At 40.5% G+C, this 22,380-nt stretch overlaps 1 protein-coding gene across 3 annotated transcripts in view; it reads left to right on the forward strand.

The window, feature by feature from the left end:
- The first annotated feature begins 691 nt into the window (after window positions 1-691).
- Window positions 692-22,380, forward strand: part of lmtk2 (lemur tyrosine kinase 2) — a 105,915-nt gene continuing 84,226 nt past the window's right edge. For 2 of the 3 annotated variants that reach the window (XM_069905613.1, XM_069905614.1), the window contains exons 1-2: window positions 692-1,190; window positions 21,753-21,874. In XM_069905613.1, coding sequence (XP_069761714.1) covers window positions 1,049-1,190; window positions 21,753-21,874 — 264 coding nt within the window. In that variant the 5' untranslated portion in view covers window positions 692-1,048. The remainder of the gene's footprint in view (window positions 1,191-21,752; window positions 21,875-22,380) is intronic. The other variant, XM_069905612.1, reaches the window with a different exon arrangement.

Genomic DNA, 22,380 nt, shown 5'->3' on the forward strand with positions numbered 1-22,380 from the left:
TTTTCTTGCACTGTTTTTCTCTACTTTGTACGGAGGTTTATATAATTATTTGTATTGTGAAGCTGCCACAAAACAACAAATTTCATGACATGCTGATGAGCATTGGCACCTCCATACCAGACAGTGATGCAAACAGCCACAATGCTCTCCACAGGACACCTGCAGAAGTTTCAGAAAGACTTTGGTGACGTACCGAACGAACCTCCTCACGAAGTATAGCCGCTGGCGAGCCTTCTTCGTGATTGCATCGGCAAGTCGTCTCCGGGTGAGATCCTCGGAGATGTTGACACCCAGGGATTTGAAGTTCTTGACCCTCTTCACCCCTGGGGCCTCGAAGAGTTCCCCTGACTTTCTCCTGAAGTCCCCAATCATCTCCTTGGTTCAGTGCAAGGTTGTTGGGGTGACGCCAGTCAACGAGCTGATCTATCTCCCTCCCCCCTGTTTGCTTCCCCAACGTTTGCAATCATTGACAACCCATTTAAAATCAGAGGAGGGTTCCATCTTTGACCCCATAGCAACGCTTCAGGGACCCTGGGCTCCTTCCACGACCTCCTTCGGTTGCTAAGCGTGTGACGTCACACCCCGAGAGCGAGCCCGTCCATCACCGCGTCCAGGCCGGATCACCCGCCTACTTCAGCCCCACCTCGGGCGCCAATTGGTGGGTGGCCGCCGTCCGATCACCGCGCGATTGGCCAGGCGGTGCCGTCCATCGCGGCGGCGAGGCGGGTCACGCTGGCTTCGGGCGCATCATGGCGGCCGTGGGAAAAGTGGCGAGAGGGCGGCCGCGTCGCTAGCCGAAAGCGCTCCGACACCTGCCGTCGCCGCGAGGAGACATGCCCACGCACTCGGCGGATGACGGGGTCGTGCCGGTGAGCCACGGTCCGAGAGGATACGGGCGCTGAGCTGGGGTCGGGGCCTGTGAGGAAGGATGAGCGTCGGTGGGTCGGTGCCAATCGCCGTTTGTTGCCGGAAAATCAGGAAGAAAAGCGGCGAGCGCGGCCTGCGCCGAGTGTAGAGGCCGCGTGTCGTGAGCAGCCAACTCGGATCAATGGGGGGCCGGACCCAGGCTGCGAATCGGCACTCCCTGACGGCGGCTGAGCCGCGGCCGACCATGGCGGTGTCCGCCGGCATCCTCCTCCTGCTGGCATGGCGTAGTGTCCAAGGTGCTCCACTTCCGCAAACAGATGCAGGTCGGTGTACGTTGCCCGCTTCCCCACTGACAGTGTATCTGTGCAAACAAAAGGAAATGGCATTGCTGCGTCTTCAAATTGAAATGCACAATGCTGGAGAAACTCCGTGAGTCAGGCTCATCGTCGCCTGCTGAGCTTCTCCGGCATTGTGTTTTAACTTCAACCACGGCGTCTGTAGGTTTCCGCGTTTTGCTCAAATGTAACTCTGCAGGAAAAATCAAAGTTCAGCGCGGTTCAATTCAGAAACAGCACCGGAGTGCAAACATTCATATAAACCACCTTCTAAAAATAGTGCAGAAGAAGCCGCTGAGAGCTTGGCTTCAGGCTCCTGTACCTTTTTTTCCCCTGATGTCGCAGAGTAAAATGGGGGAATGGCCTGGGGGGGGGGGTGGGGGTCATTGAGGCTAGAGGCTGTCTTCTCAAGACACCGCCTCTTGTATGATGTCCACGATGGAGTGAAGTCCGGTGCCTGTGATGTCACAGGCCGCGTTCACAACCCTCTCAAGTTTTTTTTTCTTGTCCTGAGCTTTCCATACAAGACAGTGATGGTCAGAATGCTCTCCACTATACACCTGTGTAATATTACTTAATGGACATGCAATACTCGACCAGTAATTGCAGCAAAACCACTGGATTGTGCTAAAATTGGTTCATTACTGTAGCAAAGGAAATCAGACACAAGTGAAATATGAAAGTTTGCAGACACTGTGGTTGAAGTAAAAGCACAATGCCAGAGAAACTTAGCTAGTCAAACAGTGTATATTGTTTAGCAAAGATAAAGATACATAACCAATGTTTTGGGCAAAACTTTTGTTATGGTACCTGCCTACAGTTTTGTCATACCTTGATGAAGGGCTCAGGTCCAAAACGTTGGTTATGTATCTTTATCTTTGCTAAACAATATACACTGACCAGCTGAGTTTCTGCAGCATTGTTTTTTTGACCAGACCTCAGACACAATGTGGATGAGGGTAACCAACTACTCAGTTCAGTAGGTTTTTATGGTTGTGTAGTATTGTCCGACTTAGCCAGTGACAGGTTCTGTGAATAAGATTTTAGTTGGTGGGGGGGGGGGGGGGAGAGAATGCATCTCACAAATGCTGTTGATGCTTGAAATCTGTAGGGATGCTGGAACCACTCAGCACATCTTGTAACATCTGTGAATTGTGAAATAATTAACATTTCAGGACATTAGGCTGTTGAGAATTTTCTGATTTATATATTAAAAAAAATTTTTTTAAGGCAACAGCAAAAAACAGGAAAGCAATGTTAATGGTGACTTGCATATCTCTTGTGCTTTTATGATCCTCTGAGAATGCACAATGTAGTGTTAGGGCAAGGAAGTACTTTGGGGGGGGAAATGGATACCTTTGTTACATAGGAATGTACTATTACACCGTACAATTAAAAATTACTGTTTTCTTTCTGCATTACTGATGTTTGTACTGGAGTGGCTCATTAAAAGTGACTGCCAGCCATTTTGTAAAATCTCTTTAGATGTGTAATAATGACCACTCTAAATGTTTTTAACATTAAACTACCATTAAATTCTATGACTTTTTCAATAACTTCAAGTTGAGATTATTAGTTATTGCCTGTTTTGTAATGTACAGAGAAAAACATGCTGCTCAAATCAATTGCCTGTTCACTATCGTACAGTGGTTGAGTTGCATTGCAAGATTGATTGTTGTTTTTGATTTAAGCTATTGGCTAAATCTAAATCTTGCATCTTGATTCTGGAAGATGCTGTCTCATCCATGAAACAGCTTGAATGTGATTTGTCATATCCTTTGTGTAGGGAGGTTGAGATTTCTGTGTGGGTATAATTGCTCTTGTCATAAAGATAGATAATACTCGAAATAGGCATCACTTCAGATAGATCTGTGGAAGGAGAAATTGAGTTAACATTTCAGATGAATGTTTTTCAGAATTTTGGAAAGGAGAAAACAATTAATTTTAACTTGCAAAGAGACTGTTTAGCAATAAACATTCTCCACAGGTCTCTGAGGACTCCATACCATTATGCCATTTCTCATGCCGATGCAGCTTCTTGCAAAGTCCCTCAATTCTCGCGTGAGGATGGTTGTGGAGGTCAGGTCATTGGAGGTATTTAAAGAAAAGATAGACTTTTGAAAAATCTGAGAATTTAACACAATGGCGAAATACCCAAAAGAGTAATTGAAGCCCAAGGCTTATCAGCCATGATACTGAATGGTAGTCCATACAGTCTAATTTTGCTCCTGTTTTTTTGTATTTCTCGTGCTCCAGTGATGATACTCTTCACAAAGTACTTCTGTGATACCTTTTGCCCTAAATATGACTGCCCCATGGCCAAAATGTGATAGAGCTCTTGATCTCATCTATGTCCTGCATCTGTGCTCTCACTTTCTCTTCCACCCCAACACCAAAACAAGTAGAGCAAGGATAGTATTCCCTTTGCCCTTTCACCCAAACAATATTCACGCTCATTGGATCATCCTTTACATTTTCTATTGCCTTCAATGAGATTCCTCAACCAAATGGTTCATCTTCCCCTCCCCCCCTCAACATTTTGAAAGGATTGTTCCCTTCATGACTTGCTTGTCTGCAGTTGTACCATCTCTTCCGTTTCTTACGGCACATCACTGTGCATTTGTCCTATTACCTCTCCTCTTTCTACATCCAAGAACAGAAACAGTTCTTGCAAGTGAAGATGCAATTATCTTGCAGCGCTTCCAAGCTAAGTCAATTCACCTTTATTTAATGTTCATACCCTGTTCACTTGGCAAAGATGAGATAGTGTTTCTTAAAGACCACGGAGTATATTTATATACTTTAAAATATTGTGAAGTATACAGAAAAGTCCACGGTACACTATCCACATATGTTGGAATTCAGGAGCCTGATGGCTTGGGGGATAAACTGTTGCCCAATCTGGACGTAAGGGTCCGAGTGCTATGGTACTTCCTACCAGATGGCAGAAGGGAGAACAGTTTACAGGAGGGGTGTGTGGAGTCCTTCACAATGTTTATTGCCTTTTCCCGGCATTAAATGTTGTAGATGTCTTTCACAGGAGGAAAACAGCCCCCAATAATCTTTTCTGCTAACTTCAGCACTTGCATTTAGTACTCACAGGATGATCTTTTCTGCATTGGAGAAACCAAATATATGTTGATTGGCTGTTTCACAGAGCACCTGGATTCAGTTGAGACACCCTTGAGCATCTAGTTGCCTCTTCTTTTATTTCCTCTCTGATTTATCAGTTTCTGCACTGTAATAACAAGGCCCAAACTAAGTTCATCCTCTGTCACTGGCTTCCAGATTTAATGTCAAATTCAATAATTTCAGATAACTAATTTTCTTTGTTCCAACTGGCCAGATCTGGAATATTAACTTTTTTCCTCTCTGCACTCACACTACCTTATTTGTCAGGGATTTCATGCATTTTAAGTATCCCTTTATTTTTTTTCTCTCTTTAATGGGCCTGATTAATTTATCAACAGCTATTATAAAATCAGTCCTGGATACTCACTATCAGAGGTATTCCCTTTGATTTCTTCAACCCTTTTGTTTCTGTCTTTCCCATGCTTAAACATGAAGCATTCACTATATTTCTCTTTTCCCAGATGCTACTTTATCAGATTGTTCCAGAATATTTTATTTCAGATTTCCAGCATCTGCAATTTTTAAAAATTGTGTTTCATTTATATGATATTTTAAATGAATTTGCCAATCGTTTTTTCCTATTGTAGTGGAGGATGCAAGAAAAAAAAGATTTTTGAATAAAGTGCACAAATTATGGTGTACAAGTATACACTTTTTTGATACTCAATTTCCAATGTTCTTACATTTAACATTGTGAAATTCTCATAAACTCGGAATTACTTGCCCTAATTGTTAAAGCCATCTTTTATCAATGATTCAAAGGCTTTCTTATTCCTTTTGTGTTAGATAATTTTGTATATTTTTTCTTTCATCTAACTTTTGTGATTTATTTCAAAGAAATTCTGCCATATTGCGGCACACAATGGCATGAGGACGGCTTCTTCCCCGCTGCCATCAAATTCCTCAATAATCAATGAACCAAAGACACTGCCTTACTTTTCATGCACCATTATTTTAAATTTTTATATTATTGTTGTAAGATGGTTATAATCTGAACGTTTGCACTACGAGGCTGCCGCAAAACCTCGAATTTCATGTCAATGAATTCTAATTCTGTTAGCACTATTTATTCTCTGTCTCCATTTCAACTGGTTCATCTCGCTTTGTACCCTGGCTTGCCACTGACTTGTTTTGGTTCAAGGCCAGTTTGCTGGACCGTGTTCAGCCTTGCATTTGTCAAGCAGTATAGGGATGCTGATCCTGTTCCTTATCTCTTCTTGTCGCATTAGTTGCTAACCTTTTCTCTTGAGCTCTCTGCCATTACCTCTAGTTTTCTGCAGATTAGACTCCAGGCAAGCCTCATCCATTCTGCTTCAATTGTTGCTCAAGTGTTGAGATCCTGTGCTCTGAAGTTGTCTTCTAGCATATGCTGGCTCTCTATGTAATCACTTATCAGCAGTAGCTTAACTAATTGAGTCATGAAATCCTTTGTTTATATGTACATCTTCATAGGTCTTTGGGATACCCTGAGGAAGGCAAAATTCTCTTTCTCAAATAATTTATGCCTAACTAGATTTTAAAAGTAAATCCACTTCCTCTTGCAGGCTTTTCTAATGATATCACTATCTTAATTTAAGATGAGGGGAAAGGCCACTTAAGAAAAAAAAAGTAACTTGTCAATCATAATGTGTGTTCAGCCCTGATGGCATTGTTTGGTGTTTGCAGTATAATGCAGGCCCAGATTATTGTTGTGTGAAATATCTACCTCTGATGTCATTTTTAGTTTATTGTGGGATATTAGTTTAATATTCTGCTGTCACATTTGGTTGATTATTGATATAGTGATGTAGTTGTAAATGCTCGGATCTGGCATTCAATGCAGAATTGTAACACAGGTCTAAAGTTCTGTCTACTTGCACAGAAGGTTTAAGTTCAGGAATGTTAGGAATATAAATCAATATCAGTTATTGTATTAGATCTAATTAATTGAATATACCTTGTTGAAATGTTTTGTTCTTTATTCCTGTCTTGAGACTACATGGTTGAAAAGCTTTAAAAAGATGTCCTCACCGCTACAATTTGAGACTAACACAAGTCAATTTTTATTCATTTTGTCAAATGGCAATGTGACCAGCTGATTTGTTTTCATTATGTTGATTAAGCTTTAAAAATTGGTCTGTTCAAAGTAATGCCATGGTATCCCTTTCATACATCTGAGGAAGCAAATGGAGTGTCATTTTAATACCTTACATAGTTGACATTCATGCCATCTGGTTGGAGAGTGCTGAGATGGAAAATTAGGTGCTGCTCCTCCAATTTATGGATGGCCTTGGTTTGTCAGTACATGAGAACATGGAGAAGAGAGGTTTGATCTTTGTACTGTTTTCATGAAGTTCTTATTAATCCACAAATAACTCTTTTATAGTGCTACAACGCTTTACAGGTCTATGAGAACGAAACGATGACATAATTACGATAGTGGAATCTGTAGGCACAGTGACTTATTGAGATTTGGTTTGGCAAGACTTTGTGATTATGGTTGAGATATGAAAGCTTCCAGACCAGTACGGGATTGTGCTCTTTGAGCGAGGAGGTGTAAGTTGGCCATAGTTCAGCTGACAAAGCAATAGCATGAATTCTTTCTGAAGGTGAGTAAATAGGGTCAATAGTAGGAGTTGAAAGCAGAAGGAAAGCAAATAAAATAGTTTTCTCACTTGATTACATCTCTCAATTAACTGACAATTTATTTTTTAAATTTTTTATTTATTGCACCATGAATCATATCGGTAACAATATTTACAAATGTTCATCATTAAAATATACACCGTGACATTTCCTTTTTTTTAAATTAACTGACAATTTCATCAAATTATACAGCATGGGGAGAATATTTGGCCCATTTTGACTATTATGTTTTCAAACAGTCCTATTCTCCCTAACTTTTACCTTGTAGCACTGTAAATGTCCAAATTTCAAATGTGCATACAGTTTATTTTGGATGCCATTTTGCATTTTCACTGCTTATTTGGCAGACCTGTTGACTACAGAAAGGGAAAACCAGAGGTGTATGATCCAATTATCCATTGGGAGATCAAAGGTGGAGAGGGTGAGAAATTTTGAGTTCTTGGGCATCAACATCTCAGAGGATCTTTCCTGGACCGAATACCTAATGGGATCGTGAAGAAAGCATGTCGGCACCTCTTCTTGCTCAAGAGTTTGCAGAGGTTTGTTAGGACTTCAGAAACCCTGGCAAATTTCTCCAGATGTGTGGTGGAAAGTGTGCTGATGGGAACACCAATAACCTTGAGCGTAAAGCCCTCCAGAAGATAGTGGGCACAGCCCAGGACTTCACAGGCAAAACCCTCCCCATCATTGAGAACATCTCCAAGGAATGCTGCTGTCAGAGAGCAGCAGCAATCAAGGATCCACGTTATCCAGCACACGCTCTGTTCTCACTGCTACCATCAAGAAAGAGGTCTCGGTGACACAAGACTTGCACTGTCAGACTCAACAACGACAAACTCATTTTAAGTTTCATTTAAGGACTCTACTTTTGCACTTTAATTTTTTTTATTCTCTCTGTATTACGTAGTTCAGTTTGTTTACATGCCTTGTTCTGTTTACATGTTCAAATTGTGTACAGATTGTTTGCATTAACAAGAAGGGGTAATTCTGCCTCGCCTGCAGGGTTGTACGTCATGTCATGTATGTACTCTGACAATAAATCTGAAATCTTAATCATTTTGCAATTAAATGCAAGTTGCTGTGTATTCTTCACATTGACTCCTCATTTGGCCTTTGGTTCTTTAGCCCAATGACTTTAAACCTATTTCCTCTTATTAAAAACATTACACCTTTCAAATGCTATTAAAGCATTTTTATGACATTTAATAAAACAAACCACATCTCCAATCTGGTAAACTCGGAATATTTGGAGGATTAAGGACCTACTAGATGATAACAGTTGTTCACAAAGACACTTGTTCTAATCCAGAATTAGTAACTACAGAATTAATCTCAATAGATTCTATAAATTCTTATTACCTAACTCAGGGCAAGTCAATTGCAGCAAGTAAAACTGAATCGGATATGAGGTGTACTTTGGCAACAAAACACCCCTCTCAGGAATGCTAACGTCAGGGTGACTAATTTTAGGTGGGGATCTTGGCCAGGAATTTTCAGTCAGAAATTGAGACACTTTCCAGCAGATAAATTGTGCAGAAATTATTGCAGGCCCTGTGCCTGAAGGGATAATCATATTGTATGCCATAAAATTTTCATCATATTTTCCATCTTTTTTCTGTTTGCCTGTGCCATGCTTTTGAGAGTTCAATTTGTGAACTATTTTGAAAGTGTCAAATATTAGGAAGAAAGTTGCATTTTTAGAAACTTGAATGTCTAGACTTTGGATGACCATACTATTTTCCACACAAATTGAATTTAATAATGCACACCTCAATTATTTCAGTCTTGTGTAAATTGTACACTTTTATTTGAAAATATTCAACCAGAAATAAAATTGAAGCTCAGAAAAATAGTTAATACCTGTGATTTTTTAAAAATATCACGAATAAAATCATTGGTACAGTCGATTGCAAACTGATGGTACAGCTGGGCTTCCAACCTGGAGCCAAAAGATTGCATATGCTGGAATTTGGAACAAAGAAATTAGTTGCAGAAGGAATTTGGTGGGTGATTCGGCATTAAGGGAAGAATGTGGAGAGTTGATGTTTCTTGTCGAGGCTATCCAGTCTTGATGAAGGGTGTTGACCCATGTTACAAGGTCACATTTCATTTCTTGTGACTGACATGTTAAGGATTTGTGTAAAATGCAGCCATTCACAGCTTGTGGTGAGATGGAGTGACACCAGCAAGTATTGAGTATAAACAAAAGTCATTACTCTGGAAGGAAAAAAGAATGATGGTTGTTTATTCAGGAAAAAACAGATGGGAAGAAAGTCATGTGATTGAATTATGTGAAACAAACAGTTTGATCAGCCATCGGAACACAGGTGGAATGGACAATTCTGCTGATTCTCCTTCTCAGGAGAATTATTGAACCACCATGACCATTGTGATGGTCATTTTGATTAACCCATCCATATCTGGGTAAAGGAAGTGGGAAAATTGCTTCATTGGATCGTGACCATTGTGATGATCATTTCATCTGGAAGACTCTTGGAAGTCACAAGTTTTGTAATCCCTACACAAGTAAAAGGGGAGCTGTGACTATTATTCATATGAAAGGACATTTGTTGAGAAGCAACTTGACAAGGATTAGTGAGTTTTCAGCAGTCTGATCACTGTCTGTCTCGCCTCCTTTGTGATTACTTCTGACATCAGTTTAAAAGACTAAGTTTCAATACAGAATTTCAAAGACTAAACAAAATTTAGAATGACTTTCCAGAATTGTGCCTAAGCTGTAATGGTTTGGGTATTCCACACACTCAGAAACACACGCAAAAGTATATTTGCGCATAGTTGGGGTTAAGTTATATGATTAATAGTTATTAATCAATACATTGTTTTAAAAGAAAAACAATAACAGTCTCTTGGAGAATTTCTATATCTGCTAGTCTGCAATGTAACACCCAACGTCCAATTTTTTGTCTTTAAAAATATTTTTTCAGTGCCTTTAGGATGTTTTAATTGTATGATTAAATTTTAACTGATTTGTAATGTATTAAAAGTAAGTTAATAATTATTTTAACACCCAACCAGACGTAACACCCAACCAGACGTAACACCCAACCAGACGTAACACCCAACCAGACGTAACACCCAACCAGACGTAACACCCAACCAGACGTAACACCCAACCAGACGTAACACCCAACCAGACGTAACACCCAACCAGACGTAACACCCAACCAGACGTAACACCCAACCAGACGTAACACCCAACCAGACGTAACACCCAACCAGACGTAACACCCAACCAGACGTAACACCCAACCAGACGTAACACCCAACCAGACGTAACACCCAACCAGACGTAACACCCAACCAGACGTAACACCCAACCAGACGTAACACCCAACCAGACGTAACACCCAACCAGACGTAACACCCAACCAGACGTAACACCCAACCAGACGTAACACCCAACCAGACGTAACACCCAACCAGACGTAACACCCAACCAGACGTAACACCCAACCAGACGTAACACCCAACCAGACGTAACACCCAACCAGACGTAACACCCAACCAGACGTAACACCCAACCAGACGTAACACCCAACCAGACGTAACACCCAACCAGACGTAACACCCAACCAGACGTAACACCCAACCAGACGTAACACCCAACCAGACGTAACACCCAACCAGACGTAACACCCAACCAGACGTAACACCCAACCAGACGTAACACCCAACCAGACGTAACACCCAACCAGACGTAACACCCAACCAGACGTAACACCCAACCAGACGTAACACCCAACCAGACGTAACACCCAACCAGACGTAACACCCAACCAGACGTAACACCCAACCAGACGTAACACCCAACCAGACGTAACACCCAACCAGACGTAACACCCAACCAGACGTAACACCCAACCAGACGTAACACCCAACCAGACGTAACACCCAACCAGACGTAACACCCAACCAGACGTAACACCCAACCAGACGTAACACCCAACCAGACGTAACACCCAACCAGACGTAACACCCAACCAGACGTAACACCCAACCAGACGTAACACCCAACCAGACGTAACACCCAACCAGACGTAACACCCAACCAGACGTAACACCCAACCAGACGTAACACCCAACCAGACGTAACACCCAACCAGACGTAACACCCAACCAGACGTAACACCCAACCAGACGTAACACCCAACCAGACGTAACACCCAACCAGACAAACGATACATAGGTAGTATTCATGCATGTAAATAAATATTGTTGTGTAAGTCAGATACTCATGTATCTCTTTCCTGACAGGAACAGCTGAAAGGTGCTCTGTTCAGAGTGGAAGGGTTCCTCATTGTTTTTTCATGCCTTGGTAGATCATGTCGATTGGTGGAGGGGGAGGGAGAATCCAATGATCCTCTAGCACTCTTGTGGTCCTATGGATTGACCTCCATTCCATTACTTTGCAGCAACCATTTTCGCATTTGTTACCAAAGTCCATATAGGTGGAAGTATTTAAATATTTCAAAGTTTTGGTTTTGATGTATATTTGACTTTTTTTTAGTAAACTGTATTTTCATTTATATTTGGAATTAAATTTGAAGAAACAAACTTGCACAAAATCGTTTTTTGCACATTTAAAAAAAAGGTCTCTGGTTATATTCAGAGCTGCTTTCCTGAATAGAATTAGCCCAATCAAAGAATAGCTGTCAGACCAACAAAATTTCTGATTTGACTGTATTTCACTATGCAATAAGGGATTAAAACTTTTAGAATGGACAAGTTTTTTTTGTTGTTACCATATTTGAACAATTTTTAGAAAGATGTTATTCCATTTTTTTGTAAAATCAGGCATTAGCAAAATTTCTTATTTCCACTTACATAAATAACATTGACTAACCACAATCCTGCCTGAACTCAACCACTGAAGAATCCTTGTCCATGTCTTTCCTTCCTTAAAAATGATTCTTTTCCCACCCCCAATATCTGTGATCTAACCTTCATTCACGCTGCTTGCGTTCTAAAGTGCTGGGTCTCATTCAAGTTATTTGTAAAATTCTATCATGGTTGCTTAAGGATGAATGGATTCTGCTTATTTGTAAAGGCCAAAGCAAAGGGATTATTTGGCTATAAATGTGCAAGTCCTATTTTATTAAGCTAAAGAAGATGGACTTGTCTGTAGGTAATGTCTGCTGTGCTCCCCATCCACTCACTGGCGCCATGGTTCCTACTCTCCCCTGAAACTTACCAGGTTTGGTGAAATGTTATGTATGATACCTAATAGAAGTTAGTGATATTGTCATCATAGCTCGATAGAGAAAACAGTGTAACATGGAATTTCAAGGATCTAGCTGAATTCATGTTGAAATAAAGAAATTGAAAGGAATAAATAAATTGTCAAAAGAATTTTGGTACATTTGAGGAAATATTTTTTGAAGTAAAATTTCCCAGAGTCTCAATGGGCTGCTTTGAAATATCTGGATAATTAGATGTGTGGTGTATTTAAAACAATTCAATGTGGAGATTTAATTGCTTTATCATTTTTTTCCCCCCATGACATTATTTTTTGCATTGCCAATAAGTGGTAATTCTGCCTAGTCTACAGGAAAAATAATCTCAGGGGTGTATGTGATGTCATTGTACTCTGACAATAAATCTGAATCTGATGATTCAAATGTGATTGGTAAGGCAAATTATTAGTGTACATGGAATGTGTGTGGATGGGCCAGGCTTGTTCAGATTGGTATTTTCATGCCTTTTTCCTTCGTTATCAGGGAGGCTTAACTTTCAACAAAAGGAATTGAATATTTATTGGAATTGTGATTCACCAAAAGCTCAATCTGATGAATCATGACTTGTTAAGGATCTAGCTGCATTCATGTTGAAAAGTTGATAAACTGCAAGGGTCCAAGAATAAATCACAAATATTAATGTTCTGGGTCTCTGTATAAATTAGTACCTTTGTTTTCTACCAGACTGTCCCTCAGTGTTGAGAGAAGCAGTGAGACACAAAAAGCAGCTGTTTACAGGTCTGATAGACTGGATTGAATGTTGGCTCATTGAGATGACCAATAATGCTTTAATAAAGTTATTTGGTTAGCTTAAAGCTTTAAATAATCCCCAAATTGGTACCATATAGTTGGTGACCTAGTGTTGTTATTGCTATTCATTTTGGTGATTAAAATATTGAAAATTAAATTTTTGTGTGTAAAATGAGAATCTATTTGGGTGTATTCTACATAGTTCTTCATTCATGTATTAAGTTACAACAACTAAAACAGTCCTGAAATTGGCTCTCTGCAGATCTGTGAATATCTGTAACAGTGAGTGTGGCAGCAGGGTGAATGAGTCATGTGAACAAGATCTGTTTAGACTGTAGTACCTCTTGCATCTGGCTCTTCAGATTGGTTTGGGATCCATGGAGTTATAGATTCCACCTACTATATGACTTCATTTGCTATATTTCATGAAGGGTCCTTGACTGATTGTGTGCCTTGGCAGGTTGAAAGTGGGGAGTGTCATTTCTGTCTTCAGTCCACCTACATGGCTTTCAAAAAGCTGTTGTTAGATCACTAGGATTTTGGAATGATTGCTCACCTAACTCCCCATTGTAGTGTTGACATCGTGACTGCAGCTGAATCTAACCATCAAATGGTCAAGCAAACAAGGGAGTTGCTCAGAAATTTGCTGTACATATGGCTACTTCTGCAATCTGCATATTCTCCCTGTGACTAATGTCACATTCCAAAAATGCGCTGATTGGTAGGCTGTAAAGTACCCACATGTAGTGAGCACTGTGACACATAAGAAAGAATAGATGATGTGGAAATAAATGGGGTATGGGATTGCTCTAAAATTGCATAGATTCAAAGAGCCAAATAGCTTGTGTGTTGTATGAAATTATTAGTATATGAAAACTTGTGAATAGATTATGATGGCAATTGGTAACAATTTCAGTTAAACAAATTTTCAGTGTACTCCATGATATTCTGTCTTTTATTAGATTAATTGAAAATAATTGACCTTTTATGTCCAGAGGACTGCCAAGGACCATTGAAGTTGTATTTTGTTTTTAGTAGCATTGAGTATCTTATCTAAATGGCTAGACTCCATGTAAATCAACAGCTTGGTGGTAGATAGTTTCAATAAAGCACTGAATTAATTGTTTTTAATAGGAGTGTATATATAAAATTTGGTAACTGGGGGCTATTTAGTTGAATTTTTTTTATCACCATCTTTGCAGAACTGTTGGTCCACATATTTGAAACCAAGCTATGAACGAAAGCAGAAGATAAAAAAATCTTTGATCATTTAAATTTTGTCTATCGAACTGTTATTTTCAACATGAGAACACTGGGCTTGGTAAACTCTTAATTGACAAAACATAGCTATTTAAATAGATTTTTTATTTTAATCCACTGAAATGGAGATCTAGAGATAGATCTAGTGCATGATAATTGGTGTACAGATGCCTTTGAACCATATATTCTGAACCCATAATCACAGATAATTGAGAAGATGGTGCATTGATGGTTAGGTAGAAAGAAGGAGTGAATATAAGAATCGTTCTAACTGCAGAGGTTTCTGATTTTTCTTGGTAGAGCAATGCTCAAGTATAAAAATGCTTTTTTTCTCACTTTGTAGTCAGTTGTAATACGCTTTCAAACTGGGCTCTGATTTTCTATTCATCTTGAGTCTAATGATTCATCCTGATTACCTGATTTTGCCTTTTGCTTACTGTTGACAATTAAGATTAATGGCATTTTTTTAATGGGTATAAATTTGAGTTAAACTACATTATGGAGGAAGGTTCCTGCGCTATCTTTTCAGAGAAAATTGGATGTTGTTCAGATATATACTTAAATGGCTATTGTTAAAAACAGTGATTTAAAATATATTTAATTTTTAACCCCAAGGAAATTTCTCCAAGATTGAGAATTTGCCAGTTTCTTGGATATTAATGGTGTGGAATATGGAGAGCCTAGTCCATATTGCACAAAATTTCAGACTGCAGCTTGCATTTGCACACCGTGTAATATTTGTTGGGTTTTGAGTTGAGCAGCAATTTTAAAGATAGTGTAGAATCTTGTCTGTTTTGCTTACTTTAGTCCACAATTTTCACAGGATGGGAGAAACCCTTGGCCTAATATATTCCCTTTTCCCTTTAGGTAATAAACTCCTTTTGCATGTCAGCTTTCCCTCTCTTGCCTTAATGCACTGTATCTCGTGGAATATGATCTTTATGTCTGTTAGAAGTTGTGATACAAGCTGGAGGAACAGCATCTAATTTTCTTTCTGGCCAGGTTACAGTCTTTCAGACTTCATCTCCAGCTAGGTAATTTCTTTTGGTCAGTATCATACTAGCCATTCCTGCCTGTCTTCACTTAGGCTTAGTTTTTCTAACTACAGGTAAACCCCACTTTACAAAACTGTTCCAAGAAAACCTGTCATAAGCCAAAATGGTGTAAAGCGAAAACCCATTCAAATCCTTTTGTAAAAGAGAATTGTTGTCACTTGAGTCTTCTTAAAGCAGGGTACACCTGTATTTATATAGTATCATAGATTCTACAACGCAAATATTGTGCGACTAAGCATAATCAGCTTCTGTTCCTTGAATGGCTCCCATTTAGTATCCGATAAAGGTACACCCTTGCTTTACGAATACTCGAATTATGAAAATTTGCTTTTACGAAGAACGCTGTTTGCTTTATGAAAGGATTTGAATGGGTTTTTGCTGTTACGAAAATAGCCTCCAATAATAATGAAAGGGTCTTCATTCTATGTCATTTCGTCTTACGAAAAGTTTCGTAGGAACGCATTAGTTTTGTAAAGTGGGATATGCCTGCATTCCCTTTGTTTTACCCGAGCCTCTCCCATCTTCTCTACTATAGAAAACTAATGAACCAGTTTTTTTCTCTTTCCTAGTTCTGATGAAGGGCCCAGATCTTTTTCTCTTTCCATAGTTGTTGCCTCACCAGCGCATTACCAGAATTTTCTCTTTTTTTTGCTTTGAGTTCCAGAATTTGCCAGCTTTTATTTTTCATTTGCTTTTTCCCTTTGCTCAAATAAGAACACATGAACTTTGAATGTTCTAAAATTATAAACATTAAAAATGCTTGGTTTCAAACTGTCTTTCAACATTCACATCAGGGTGTGTAAAGTAGGAGGAATAAGCAAGCTATGAATAGTTTTGTGGTGAAATAAATCAAACTTATTATGAACCTTCATATCCAGATTTTCCACCATTTATTGGGCATTTCTGTTTTATAAATTTAATGTACAGTGTGTATAGGTCAGAACATTTCAAATTAGCCACAATTTATGTTTAGATCAGAATTGCATTTGGAGAAGAAATAGGGCATTAAAGTCAGTTTTTAGCCTTATCTGCTAGACATGAATAATGTGGGTGAGTAGTTTTTAAAAAGATTAAATAGTCTTTAGATTTGCAGATGAATTACAATTAAGAATTGAAATTTTTTTTGTCATACTAAGTGAATCTGCAACATTCTTTTACAGATTAAGATTTATGAAAGGAAAATTCTGCTCGACGAATTGCGTTCTTTGATGCTGGGGGCTAGTAGATAAAGGAACACTAATGGAACTAAGTGTGTGCTCTTGATTTTAATGCATGTTATTGGTCACCAAGATTAGCACACAGGCTCAGAGAATTAGGACAAGGTATTGTTATGATTTGAGAACTGATTATCAAAGAAAACAAAGTGGACTAAAATTGGTGGAATTGTGGATAATGAAGAAGGTTTTGAAAGATTGCAGAGGGATTTGGACTGATTAGAAGAGTGGGCTGACAGATGGCAGATGGAGTTTAATGCATGACAAGTGTAAAGTGCTTCATTTTGAAAGGAATAATCGAAACAGAACGTGCGTAGTTAATGGGAGGGCACTGAGGAATGGAGTGGAGCAGAAAGATCTAGGAATAATAGTTCATCATTTCCTGAAGGTAGAATCATGTGTGGATAGGGTGGTGAAGAAGGCCTTTATAAATCAATGCATAGAATAGAGGAGTTGGAAGGTGATGTTGAGACTCTTCAAGGCATTGGTGAGGCCAAATTTGGAATACTGTATGCAGTTCTGGTCACCAAATTATAGGAAGGATATCAACAAGGTAGAGAGTGCAGAGAAGATTTACGAAAATGTTACCTGGGTTTCAGAAACTGATTACAAAGAAAGATTGAGCAGATTAGGTCCTTATTCCTTGGAGCATGGAAGGTTGAGGGGAGATTTGATAGAGGTATTTAAGATTATGAGGGAGATAGAGTTGATTTGGATAGGCTTTTTTTCATTGAGAATAGGAGAGATTGAAAGAAGAGGTCATGAGTTAAGAGTAAAGGGGAAAAAGTTTAGAAGTAACGAGGGGGAACTTCTTCACTCAGAGAGAGGTGGCTGGGTGGAATGAGCTTCCAGGAGAAGTAGGGGCGGCAGGGTCCATTTTGTCATTTAAGGAAAAATTGGAATATGGATGGGAGGGGAATGGAGGGTAACGGGCAGGGTGCAGGTAGGTGGGACTAGAGGAGAGGACTTGGTTCGGTGCGGACTAGAAGGGCTGAGATGGCCTGTTTCCGTGCTGTAATTGTTATATGTTATATGGTTAAATGGGAAGAAAGATCCACAGGCTGTGATAAGCAAGGTACTGCAGGGGGCAATACAAGTTCAAGTTTATTTATCATCTGATTGTACCAGTACAGCCCCACAAAGCAGCATTCTTCTGTCCACAGTGGAAACACATGTGCAGACATACAAACAAGTGGGATGAAGCTGTTCCTCAGCCTGATGGTCAGGCTCTAATACTCCTGTATCTCTTTCCTGATATGAGTAACTGGATGCTGCATGTGGGGTGGTAGGGGTCCTCACTGATTTTGCATGCCCTTTTTAAACAATGATCCTGGTAAATCACATTTATGGAGGGAGGGAGAGAGAACACAATGATCCTCTGCTTTTGTACTGCCTGGTATGGAGGTGCCATACCAGCCAGGTGCCAACTCTCAGGACAGAGAGTTGTTAACTCAGCCTACGACATCACAGGCACCAGACCACTCCATCGAGGACAACTACATGAGGTGGTGTCTTTAAAAAAAAAAGCGGCTTCTATCCTCAAGTGCCCTCATCACCCAGGACATGCTTTCTTCACTCTGCTACTAACGGGAAAAAGATACAGGAGCCTAAATACAACCATTCAATGGCACAAGGACAGCTTCCTGAATAATCGATGAACCAAAGACACGGCCTTACTTTTGGGGCACTATTATTTTGATTTTTTTCTAGTAATGATGTAAGATGGTTATAATCTGAATGTTTGCACGATGACGCTGTCGCAAACACCGAAATTCATGATGATAAATCCTGATTCTGTGGATTCATCTCCAATCCAATGCCATTCCACACTGTGATGCAGGTGGCCAGGATACTCTCAATAGAGGACCTGTAGAAAGCTGATAGAGTGGTGGCCAGTAGCCTTGCCTGCCTCAGCCTTTTGAGGAACTGTGGCGCCTTCCTGAAAAACGAGATGTTGGGTGTTCGGATTAGGTCGCTTCTTCAGTGGACTCCAAAGAATCAGTGCTCTCTACTCTTTACATTACCAAGCTATCAATGTGTAATGGAGGGTGGTCTTCCTGGATGTGTATCCCTTCGTTTTAGGCTAGGTTATATTGCGTGGGAGGATCTCTGTGAATGTAGTGGGGTTTCCTCTTCTGGTGATAGTTTTATTGTGTAGTTTGTACCTTGGAGTTGGATGTTGTCTTCTGTGGATGTAGATTAAGGGTGAGTGGTAAATGGAGTGTGGTACTTGTGAATTAGAGGCTGCGGATGGTATGGTGGGAGTCTTGGAGGGTCCTTTTATTTGTCTCCTCTGTTGCCTAGTTCAAAATTACATCAAAACTGAGATTGATGGTAGACTAAAGAGGTTTTTCTTTCTTTGGCTTGGCTTCGCGGACGAAGATTTATGGAGGGGGTAAAAAGTCCACGTCAGCTGCAGGCTTGTTTGTGGCTGACAAGTCCGATGCGGGACAGGCAGACACGATTGCAGCGGTTGCAAGGGAAAATTGGTTGGTTGGGGTTGGGTGTTGGGTTTTTCCTCCTTTGCCTTTTGTCAGTGAGGTGGGCTCTGCGGTCTTCTTCAAAGGAGGTTGCTGCCCGCCAAACTGTGAGGCGCCAAGATGCACGGTTTGAGGCGTTATCAGCCCACTGGCGGTGGTCAATGTGGCAGGCACCAAGAGATTTCTTTAGGCAGTCCTTGTACCTTTTCTTTGGTGCACCTCTGTCACGGTGGCCAGTGGAGAGCTCGCCATATAATACGATCTTGGGAAGGCGATGGTCCTCCATTCTGGAGACGTGACCCATCCAGCGCAGCTGGATCTTCAGCAGTGTAGACTCGATGCTGTCGACCTCTGCCATCTCGAGTACTTCGACGTTAGGGGTGTAAGCGCTCCAATGGATGTTGAGGATGGAGCGGAGACAACGCTGGTGGAAGCGTTCTAGGAGCCGTAGGTGGTGCCGGTAGAGGACCCATGATTCGGAGCCGAACAGGAGTGTGGGTATGACAACGGCTCTGTATACGCTTATCTTTGTGAGGTTTTTCAGTTGGTTGTTTTTCCAGACTCTTTTGTGTAGTCTTCCAAAGGCGCTATTTGCCTTGGCGAGTCTGTTGTCTATCTCATTGTCGATCCTTGCATCTGATGAAATGGTGCAGCCGAGATAGGTAAACTGGTTGACCGTTTTGAGTTTTGTGTGCCCGATGGAGATGTGGGGGGGCTGGTAGTCATGGTGGGGAGCTGGCTGATGGAAGGACCTCAGTTTTCTTCAGGCTGACTTCCAGGCCAAACATTTTGGCAGTTTCCGCAAAGCAGGACGTCAAGCGCTGAAGAGCTGGCTCTGAATGGGCAACTAAAGCGGCATCATCTGCAAAGAGTAGTTCACGGACAAGTTTCTCTTGTGTCTTGGTGTGAGCTTGCAGGCGCCTCAGATTGAAGAGACTGCCATCCGTGCGGTACCGGATGTAAACAGCGTCTTCATTGTTGGGGTCTTTCATAGCTTGGTTCAGCATCATGCTGAAGAAGATTGAAAAGAGGGTTGGTGCGAGAACACAGCCTTGCTTCATGCCATTGTTAATGGAGAAGGGTTCAGAGAGCTCATTGCTGTATCTGACCCGACCTTGTTGGTTTTCGTGCAGTTGGATAATCATGTTGAGGAACTTTGGGGGACATCCGATGCGCTCTAGTATTTGCCAAAGCCCTTTCCTGCTCACGGTGTCGAAGGCTTTGGTGAGGTCAACAAAGGTGATGTAGAGTCCTTTGTTTTGTTCTCTGCACTTTTCTTGGAGCTGTCTGAGGGCAAAGACCATGTCAGTGGTTCCTCTGTTTGCGCGAAAGCCGCACTGTGATTCTGGGAGAATATTCTCGGCGACACTAGGTATTATTCTATTTAGTAGAATCCTAGCGAAGATTTTGCCTGCAATGGAGAGCAACGTGATTCCCCTGTAGTTTGAGCAGTCTGATTTCTCGCCTTTGTTTTTGTACAGGGTGATGATGGTGGCATCACGAAGATCCTATGGTTAGGGGAAAAGCTTGAAGGTAGAAGCTCATCGATGAACGATGAATTCTAGATTGGTCTTGAAAGGTCAAATGAGTGTTACTTCTTATGTTAAGCAAAATTTAAAAAAATAAATTGTATGCAATCTTCAAGGTGGGAAGGTCCTGGAGGCAGGACATTTCTTTGATATTCCGTGTTGCTTCAGTGTTGTTTGAACTGGAGTTCCACATTGCCTCCTGTGGAAGTGTGGAGAGATTTGTTGACTATCTACAAGCCATTAACATGTATAGCTGGTCTCTACTGGATGTTAAACATTGACACAGAATCCTCTCTGATCATTATACACCAACTGTTATTTTAAAACTTGGAACTGGGTGTTTTTCCTTTCTTGCCTGACAAATCTGGTGCTTGAAGCTGAAGTGCTTGTTAACTTTTTTGCCTCTGTTACACGCAAAGGAGCTCATAGGTGTAATGTCTCTGGATTAAACATCACATTTGTGAAGCCTTCAAATGGTTGCCTACAACTTGCCAAAGTTTAAGATTTTATGGGGCAGACTCTTTAATAGTTGGCAATAAGAATGTCATGTTCCCTATCTGTAGTAGCTGAACACATTCCATGTGAAAAGCTGGTGCTAATCTTGGGATTTTTGAGGGACAAAAGGACTACCAAATGATTAATTTTGGTTAATTGTCATAAGCCCATGAGACTCGTGAGCAGAATTAGGCCATTTGACCCATTGAGTCTGAACTAAAATGTTGTTTCAGAAATTCCAAGAGAATGTTAAATTGAGATGGCAGGACAAGATCTTTCCTCATAACAGCTGCCTTTTCAAATTGCAAGTGTTTTACAAGAGACTACACTTAATATTTGTCCATCAAAATTAATTGGCTTTATCTTTTTTCCTATTTTTTTTGTCAGTAGTGGGGGGGGGGGAATATTATGCATTTATTAATTGGCTCTTAGACATTTGAGATGATTTGAGTTTTATACTTGTGGATACTTGTCCTGCCTGAATATTTTGGGGCACACATTTCCTTCATTTTGTCTTAAACTCTGCTTTATAGCTCTCCTAATGGGAACATTATTCTTCAAAGGCAGATGTCATTGATTTGCTAGTTTTATTTTTTTAGAGCTTGGGTTTGTTTAGCAATGGAAATCAAAACCCTTTTTAAAGTATTTCTAGGTTTTGCAATGCAGGATTAAGCAGTTGAATTTATGCAGCACAATGTGTGGTTTCTAGGGATGTGTTTTTAAAACTGATGCTCAAAATTGATTGCATTTTCCAGGGGAAACAGCTGTGGAAGTCTCTTCGTCACTGCTCATGGTTTCTGGATGCAGCTTGGTTATCCTCCTGGTTCTGATTGTGAATTGTGCGTCTTGCTGTAAAGATCCGGAAATAAACTTCAAGGTGAGCACATTTTGGTTTCTATGATTTTTTAAAAATCAATTGTTACAGAATTATGTATTGGCATACCAAAGCTGGCTGCTTCAGGATGATGAACAGATCGAGCGGGCATTTTTACTTGGTTGGGTTCTCTCTTGATATCTTCTTCACCCCGGCACCCCAAAACCCCTGCAAACATCCCACACATTCTGTCCTATACTTTATCAGCTCCTCCCCTGGTTTCTTTCCCCCTTTATATATGTAATTTTTACCTATCTTTTCATGACTAACCTGAAACGTTGACTGTGCATGCTGAGTTGCCACGGCAATTCTTTGCTCAAAATTTCAGAATCTGCAGCTGTTCTCTTTCTCTGGGATTAGGGTTGGGTGGGTGTGAAACCTTTGCTAGGTTTACTGTTTGGGCTTCAGTTGTTGAAACGTGACCATACTGAAGGGTCATCGTGCAATATTCAAAGTGATGAAAAACAGAAGCATAAACAAAGTTGAAAATGTCATGTCAAGAAATTAGT

This window comes from Narcine bancroftii, chromosome 12, assembly GCF_036971445.1.
Source record: "Narcine bancroftii isolate sNarBan1 chromosome 12, sNarBan1.hap1, whole genome shotgun sequence".
Taxonomy (NCBI): domain Eukaryota; kingdom Metazoa; phylum Chordata; class Chondrichthyes; order Torpediniformes; family Narcinidae; genus Narcine; species Narcine bancroftii.